Below are 8,736 nucleotides of genomic sequence, written 5' to 3'. Positions count from 1 at the left end.
TCCCCGCCCTTTCTTTTTTTTTTTTTTTTTAATTTTATTTATTTATTTGAGAGAGAATGAGAGAAAGCACATGAGAGGGGGTAGGGTCAGAGGGAGAAGCAGGCTCCCTGCCGAGCAGGGAGCCCGATGCGGGACTCGATCCCGGGATTCAAGGATCATGACCTGAGCCGAAGGCAGTCGCTTAACCAACTGAGCCACCCAGGCGCCCCCTGCCCTTTCATCGGATCCCGTTTCCACGGCCGCTCCTGGGCGTCCAGTCGGACCCAGGCCAGCCTTTCCCAAGTTAGCCACTGCCTACGCATCGGGGCCCAGACCTGGACCTCCAGGTCCTGCTCCTCGTCTCGGCGCCCCGCAAAAACTCGGGCACACACGGTCACAGCCCCCAGCAGCTACCCCAACCGGGCGCGTCTGGCCGTAATCCCCACGCTCGCCTCCGGGAGGAGCTGGACTCCCGCCTAATCGCCGCCGGCGCCGCTGAGGCTTCTGGGAATTGTAGTCCCGGCTCACCGACCCCAAACGCACTTCCGGGTTCGGCCAGAAACGCAGCCATTGTCCCGCGCGCGCTGGTGCCTGCAGTCGCCGCGCACCTGGGCTCGGACATCAGCCGAGCGGCCCTGCGGATGCCGACTAGGGGAGGGGGACCGAACTAACTTTACCCGAGTCTGTAGTGTGCAGAATCGGCGCCGGGGGTTGCTTAACCCGACCTCGTCCTGCCGCAGAGCCGTGCCGGGCCCTGAAGCTGGGACAGGCCCGGCCTCGGCCGCGAGCCCGTGGACGCCGAGGTCGGTGAGGGGCGGGGCGGCGCTGGGTGTTCCGTGCGCGCATGCGCAGGGTATAGGCGGGAACCTGGGGTTGGGAGTGTTGGGTGGGCGACCTGGGACCTTCGCGGGGGGCTCTTTAGCCTTGGGTCCCCGAAGTAGGTGGAGATACTGGTGCAGCTGCAGATTCGGGACTGAGGGCCTGCGCGAGTGCTTGATCGGGTAGTGCTCTTGTCCCAGGCCTGAGAATGCCCGGGTTGGTGAAGACAGGCCATATGCAGGGATGTGGGGAGATCCTGAGAACCCCGCCTTCCCCTCCTCCAATGCCAGGCCGGTTTAGTGCAGGCTCAGAGGACTGAAGCCCGGGTTGATGGAGTACTCAACAGCAGATTTGGAGGAGAGGGGCTCTGCCACTATGCCTGTATTTTGAGCAGGCGTTTGAGTAGGAAGCATGGGGTGGGAGGTCAGATTCTGGGCGATTGGCTTGGGGACGCGAGGGGCGCCCTGGGTAGTGGAGAGACCAGGTTTGAGCTGCTGATTCTTGCTCCAGAAGAGGCAGTGCTGCTTGAGCGAACCCTCTGAGGATCATTGATGGGCTGCAGACTCCTAGGTTGAAGGAGGGACCAGGGCCGGGAGGTGGGTTCTGGGCAGACCGCTCCCTGCACGTGCTGGGGGTGTTTGAATGGGAAGCAGGAATTTGGACTGGTAATCCTGGGATAGCGCCAGGCGCTAGGGCATTCAGGTTTGGTGGAGACTTTGGATTGGAGGTGCAGAATTGGCGTCCAGGAAGAAGAGAGCTGCAATGAAATTGACAGCTCTTTGGTAAGGAAGCAGGGTGCTGCGAGCATGATCTCAAAGTAGGCATTCTCAAGACCTTTGCTCAGGGGCTGCTCTGCTTGCAGGCACGAGAATGCCCAGGGACTGGGAGACAGAGTCTGGGCTGCAGATTTGGACCTGGAGGGGGCTGTACTCTGGCATTCAGGGGCTCACATTTGGACTGGAGGAAGCAAAAGGGCCTGGTTCCCATGGGAGCTGCTCGGTTGTGAGCTTGAGAACCCCCCAGATAGTGAGTGCTCAAGTCCCGGGGCTGACTCTGGAATTCTTTGCTCAAGCTACTGTTTGGGTGTTCTGATATTCTGGTGTGTGAGCAGGCAGTGGGGCAGGTGACCCTAGAATCCTCCAGAGGCTTGTGGGTACTTGAGGTATCTCGGGTATTGAGGTAAAGAGTGGGAGATGCAGCTTCTCATCTCAGGAGCAGGGACTGCACAGTACTCTCGGGCTGGTGGAAGGCCCAGGTCCTGGGTGCAGATTCTGGGAGTGAGCCTGCTCTGTGTTGTGCCAGCAGGAGGAGGGAACCTAGGTGGGCGGCCTGGGGCAGTCGCTGCTGGAGCTGCAGGTTCTGGTCTTGGGACACCTGGCATTTGGGCAGAATGGGGAGACATGGGCAGTCCTAGGACCCTGGTACTGCCTGAGGATGCCCAAGTGAGTGGAGGGAGCACCTGCAGATTCGGGGCTGCAGAGGATTAGGGCTGCTCCATGTCCCCTTGTGCACACATACAGGTATTTGGATGGGAAACAGGAGGCTGGAGGTGGGAATTAGAGGGTACTGGGGTCTTTGTGCAGAGGGTGCATTAATCACAGCCTGGCGGTACCCAGGTTGGTGGGAAGACAGGATCTTCCTAAGCAGCAGGTGCCCAGAAGGACATTTGGGCAGGTGTGGCTCAAGTAGGGGCCTATGGATGTTGGTTGAGGAAATGGTGTGTGTGCAAGTTCAGGACACAGCTGCATTGTGAACCCACACTGTACTGTTGGAGTGAGAATCCGGTGGGGTAAGGGGGTGTGGGTAAGAGGGAGAGGATGGGGTAGGGTTGGTAAGATGGTGTGTGGGCTCGGATTTGCCAGGGGCTGTTCTAGTCTCACACCCAGAAATATTGAGCTGGCACAAAGACAGCCGAGGTCCACGTTCTGGGCCTCAGAGGGGGTGGCACGTGCTGGGGTTTGTCAGGAAGCTCCCAGGCCCATGCCGGCTCTGTTGCTGATTCAGGCCTGAGGATACCCATGTTGGTGGAGGGACCAGGTCTCAGCTACATGTTCGGGGCTCAGGAGGGTTTGCGGCTGGGGATCCAGCTGGTGCTGTTCTGGTAGGGGCCAGTAGACCGCAGAATGGTGCAGCCAAGCTCCATGAATATGCTTGGTTATTTGAGCAGGAAGTGGGAGGCGATTCATGACAGGTTGCGAGAGGGGCAGGCCAGGTTAATGGAGGGGTCGGATCCTGGGAGGGTTGGGGCTGTGTCACGAGCTTCATGCATTCAGTCAGGGAGTGTGATTCTGGGAGGTCAATCCCAGAAGCCCAGCTCCTTGCCCAAGGAAGGGGTGCTGGTTTAGGGCTGCAGATTGAGGTCATGGTGGGGGAGGAGTGCACACTAGGGGGTCCTCAATGTGCTGGGCATTTGTGAGGATTCCACAACCCAGTGGGGCAGGGAGTGACTGACGTGTACTGCAGATTTTGGTGGTGGGCAGAAGGCTGTGTTTGGGCATGACTTATAGTTAGGGGGTCCAGAGGCCTGTGATAGTAGTGGGGGCACCAGGTTGGAGCTGCAGAGTCTTGGGGACCCGAGGGGCGCCCTGGGTAGTGGAGAGGCACCAGGTTGGAGCTGCAGAGTCTTGGCCTGGGAGAGGGACTGAGGGACTCTAGGTGCATGCACAGCTTTTCAGGTAGAAACCTCTAGAGGCAAGCTTGCCACGGGGAATGCATCCTGGAAGTGGAGACTAATCCAAGGAGGGGGGCGCCACGGTGGACCTGCGCCAGGATGGTCTTCTAAGGGCTTCTACCCTTGTGGCTCAGGACCCTCAGGCCTCTGCCTATGCCTGGAGGAGAGCATGGAAGAGCAGGATGAGAAGCCCCCAGAGCCCCTGAAGACCTGTGCACAGGTGAGTGGAACTTTCCTTCCTCAAAGAGACCCAGAGCTTAGAGCTTGCTCCCCACCCCACCCCCGGCCCCACAGCCCAACCCTCCAGGCTCGGGAGCTGACCTGGCTCTCTTGGCAGTGTTTGGGGGGCTTTTGGTCTCTCCTGACTTGAAGACACTCTACGTTTTAGGAGGCTCCCTGCATTTCCTCACCATTTTAACCCAGATAATTCTTCCCGGGAGGAGTTGGGCACCCTGTATCAGAGGCCCTTAGAGTACTGATTCCCCTGGGGCAGCAACTCCCAGTTTTGCTTGGGAATGAGCAATTGGAAAAAATTGTTTGAGAATGGGCCATGCAGGACAAGTGTTAAAGAGTTATGGAGAGACCATGAAATGGAACATGCTGTGGACATTGATGTGGTAATGCGTATTTCCCAACATAAAAAGATATGTAGGATCTATGTTAAGTAAGTAACGTTTAGAAACGATCATTTTTTTTTTTTTAAGATTATTTATTTAGAGAGAGGGAGAGAGAGATCACATGTAAGCGGGGGAAGAGGCAAAGGGAGAGGGAGAGAGAGAATCCCAAGCAGACTCTGCTGAGTGTGGAGCCCAGTGTGGGGCTTGATCTCATGAACATGAGATCATGACCCAAGCTGAAACCAAGAGTCAGATGCTTAACCGACTGCACCACCCAGGTTCCCCCAGGAATGATCATCTTTTTAAAAAGGGATGTAGTTTGTGTGTGTATAGAAAATGTGTTAGAAGAGTATAAATATGCCAGTTAACAAAGATGTGCAAGTTACATCCTGAGTGACTTTATGTTTTCATTTCTTATCTATCGTTTTCTGCTTCGTATAGCACATTTTAAGGTTAAGAAATGAACAGTTTAAAGCATTTTCCTATGACCAATATTCTTTGAAAACATTTAACTTCTTTAAAAATGTTCAGTTAGAATTTCACCTCCCCCTCCCTAAACAGTTCAATCCTGAAGCCATTAGGTGGGGCACAGCTGGGTAGGGGTCTGTGGTTGAGGGAGGCCTCCGTCCTGTGGGGTGAGGAGGGTGTCCATGTGTGGGGGCATCAGTGACCAAACAGGGTGAGGAAGGTGGCATCGAGAGTCAGAGCCCAAGTGGGGTGAGGTGAGTGTGTCTGGTGGGGGGGATCTGCTTTGGGGTGAGACAGCCAGAGCAGGTGAGAAGGGTGTCCACAGAGGGGACAGCCCAAGTGCATGAGTCCATGCAAAGGGTGACCCATGTGGTGTAAGAGGTACACCCATGCCGGGGTTCGGGGCACCTCTCGGTGTGGTGCGTCACAACTGAGGCAGGTTGAGGTTATCAACGCATGAGGGAAGACCAGTGTGGGGTATGACAGCCCGAGCCCAGGCCAGAAGTCGAGGGCATCCGTGTGGAGTCCAAGTCCAAATGGCATGAGAGTGAGTCCCTAAGAAGAGGCCACCTGCCTGCAGAGTCAGAGCCCGAGGAGGGTGAGGAGGGTGAGGAGGGCCAAGCCCAGGGGGGCCGAGGAGCATCTGTGTGGGAGAGCGAGCGGCAGATGAGTTACCCACAGGGGCGTAGGTTGGCCAGGTGAGTAAATATCATAAGGCTCACGGAAGCCGGGGTTCCCACAATCAGATGTGGCGAGAACAACAGTGGAATGAACTTTAGTGTTCAGTGGGGATTGTAGGTATTGATGTGGCTCGTGGTTTTCAGTAGATGTAGATGTAGAAATATGTAGAGCTGTGTGTGTGTGTGTGTGTGTGTGTGTGTGTAGACATACACACATATCCTATTTCCGTCCACTGTCAGGGCCTGGGAATAGTGACATTCTGATACCAATATGCACGCCTGGCACTCAGATTTCCACAGAAATAACCCCAGAATTTATGGGCTTACTGTTAATAGATATTTAGTGTTCCGTGTTTTGCTGTTACAAATAGCACTTTTGTAAATGTTTTTGTGTCTGATTCCCTGTTCGGTTGACCCTTGAACAATGCGGGGGTTAGGGACACCGACCCTCTTGTATAGTTGAAAATCCATGTGTAACTTTTGACTTCCCCCAGATTTAACTACTAATAGTGCAAGAGTTTTAGAGGGAGTTAGGCATTTAAATTTACATGAGTACATTCACACTTTGCCAAAACTACAAGTTAAGTGTGCTTTGATTGTGACCATTGGCATTCTACTTTAAGCTAGTGACTTCTGGTATTTTTCTGGGAACCTTCATAGTCCTTTTGCCATTTTTTTCTCTGTTACACTACTGAACTAGCAATCTGTTCATTCTAATTTTTACCTTCATCACATAGTCATTGATTGCCTAGCCAGTCTAAGGCCCCATGTGAGGTGCTAGGGAAAAAGCTGACCTAGTTGTCACAGACGCGAATGCGCTTCTTGTATATTCCAAGGCTATGCAGGAAAAGCAGAAACATCTGCCTTCTTTTATTAGTCATCTGTGGTTTCATACCCCAAAACTCAGCAGCTTAAAACAACCAAAATTTATGATCGCACACAGTTTCTCAGGGTCAGGAACCTGGGAGCAGCTTCTCTGGATGTTACTGGTGCTCAGCGTCTCTGACGAGGTTGTGGCAAATTGTCGGCCCGGGCTGCTCTCTTCAGAAGGCTTGACTGGGTAGGAGGACCCCCTTGCCAGCTCACTCACGTGGCTGTTGACGAGAAGCCTTAGTTCCACGCCACACAGACCTCTCCCCAGGGCTGCTGGTTTCTCCTGGAGCAAAGGACCTGAGAAAGAGAGAGAGAAGAGAGAGAGCGCTTAACTGCACACAGCCAAGATGGAAGCCACAGTGTCTTTTATCATCTGATCTCAGAAGTGACACAGCATCACTTTTTCTTTTTCTTTTTTTTAAGATTTATTTATATGAGAGAGAGAGAAAGAGCATGAGCGGGGGTGGGGGTGGGGAGGAGCAGAGGGAGAAGCAGACTCCCCACTGAGCAGGGAGCCTGACATGGGGCTCAGTCTGAGGACCCTGAGATCATGAGCTGAGCCGAAGGCAGACGCTTAACCGACTGAGCCGCCCAGGCGTCCCAGCATCACTTCTTCTGTAATCTGTTGGTCACACAGACCCACTGGTATCACGTGGGCAAGGACTACATAGGGTGTAAATTCCAGGAGGATGGGGGCCATTGGGGGCCGTCTTGGAGGCTGGCTGGCACACTTCTCAACGCTGAGTGTCCTCTAGTAAGTTTTAATCATTATCAGAAGATGCACAAGTACCTTGCCTGATGGATACCAGTTAAAGCCCCAGCAGGAAGAGAAATCAGGGGAGCCCAAGTCTTGGCACTAAGTGAGGGAGGTGAGTCCAGTGAGCCAGCCTGCTGGACATCACTGGAGAGATTTCAATCTCTTACATATTGGTAGTAGCTGGGCCAGGGAAGGCCCTGCCTGCCATCAGGGGCTGAGACCAGAACCCTGCAACGCGGGTGGTAAAGCCTCATCTGTCCCCTTTCAGTCTCAACATGCAGAATTGACCTTAAGTGTTCTCATCATACCAAAAAAAAAAAAAAAAAAAAAATCATAACTGTGTGAGTTGCTGGACACATTAATTAGCTTGATTGTGGTACTCATTTCATAGTGTCCACATATCTAAAAAAAATCACGTTCACCTTAAATAGATAGTTTTTGTCAAGCATACCTCAGTAAAGTTGTAAATAGTTAATAGTGAAAAAAAATAAAAGGCTTTTAATTCCATTCATATTCCCCAAACCATGCCCATATGTCTAATCCTGTCAAATTCTGATAATTCACATTGTGCTCCTACTCAATACTGAGAGTACAAAGATGAAAAATAGTTCTTTACAGTACCAAGCTCGTGACCCAGGGAAGAGGTGTAGAAATGGAAGCAATAATACAAGGAGAGAGTGATTTTACTGTTACAGTAAAGATAAAACAGCTAAGAAATTCTAAGGGAAGAAGAGACTGTGTGCTGTCCGGGAACGCTTCCTGGAAGAGGTGGCCTGAATGATGAGACTTTGAGCCGTGGGGCAGAGGAAAGGGGCAGAGTTTGGATCAGGCAATTGGCGCTTGGACCATCTCTGGTGAACTTCATGGACTTAAAAAGTTTGCTAAACGTTATTACCATTAATCTCTGTGTTGGTGAAAGAGACATATTACTCCTCCCTTCAAAAATGTTTAGATAATTGGGGCACCTGGTGGGGGGGCTTAGTCATTAAGTGTCTGACTCTTGATTCGGCTCAGGTTATGATCTCAGGGTCGTGAGACTGAGCCCTGTGTCAGGCTCCACGCTCAGTGGGGAGTCTGCTTGAGGATTCTCTCTCTCTCCCTCTCCCTCTGCCCCTCCCCCTGCGCACGCTCTCTCTCTCTCAGATAAATAAATCTTTTTAAAAAAATTTATGAGATGTTCTATGTTGAGTACTCTGTGGTTGTTGAAACATACCTGGCAGGTGACCGGTGACATTATCTGGAGGAAACTGCAGCAGCTAAGATACAAATACAGGGAATGTTCCTAAAATAGTAATCCAGAGTGGGTGGGTGTTCACACACTTGGTGACAAGGTGGTTTTTGAACATTTAGTTTGGATAAGTCAGTAGGAGTAGGTTCTGGAGGCTGGTGCTTTGAATTTTAGAGGAACAAGGGTGCCCATCAGAGGTTTCTTCTAACCAGCGGAGCACCTGGGAGCTCCGCAGTGATTTGGTGCCTCCCGGGACCACGTTCCACGTACCTTCTCTTGGTGGTGGTTTTATTGTCCGCATACGTGTACGAAGTGCCCAGTCTGTGTCCGTACCGATTTAAGCACAGTGAAGCTGTGCTGAACAGGAGACAAGAGCCCAGCTCTTACGGAGCCCGCTCTAGTGGAAGTGGACAAAACCCAGAGGTGTGAGGACATGGTGATGCAAAGGAGCGAAAGCAGGGGACAGGGATGGCTTCGGCTGCTTGGGTGGGGGCGGGGAAGGACATTGAGGCGGAGTTGACTCTGAGCAGACTGGTCTCCTTTTTGTTTTCCTTCCGAAGAGAACTTTTAACTCAAAAGGTGTTGGAAACAGTCTTGATGAAAGAGAGGGTGCACCCATATTCCCCAAGTAAGATTGTCTCAGC

At 52.5% G+C, this 8,736-nt stretch overlaps 1 protein-coding gene across 5 annotated transcripts in view; it reads left to right on the top strand.

Moving 5' to 3' along the window:
* The first annotated feature begins 481 nt into the window (after positions 1–481).
* The window catches only part of ZNF180 (zinc finger protein 180), a 28,078-nt gene continuing 19,823 nt past the window's right edge, over positions 482–8,736 (top strand). The window contains exons 1-2 of one of the 5 annotated variants that reach the window (XM_064580445.1): positions 482–782; positions 3,604–3,689. In XM_064580445.1, coding sequence (XP_064436515.1) covers positions 3,639–3,689 — 51 coding nt within the window. In that variant the 5' untranslated portion in view covers positions 482–782; positions 3,604–3,638. Of the gene's footprint in view, positions 783–859; positions 3,690–8,736 lie in introns of those variants that run through there. The other 4 variants (XM_054511454.2, XM_064580446.1, XM_064580447.1 and 1 more) reach the window with 4 other exon arrangements.

The sequence above is a fragment of the Mirounga angustirostris genome, unplaced genomic scaffold (genome assembly GCF_029215605.1).
Source record: "Mirounga angustirostris isolate CCGP_5_RB_7025 unplaced genomic scaffold, mMirAng1.0.hap1 SCAF_16, whole genome shotgun sequence".
In the NCBI taxonomy this organism is placed as follows: Eukaryota; Metazoa; Chordata; class Mammalia; order Carnivora; family Phocidae; genus Mirounga; species Mirounga angustirostris.
The sequence above is the reverse complement of the archived record's forward strand: the minus strand, read 5'-3'. Positions and strand labels throughout refer to the sequence as shown.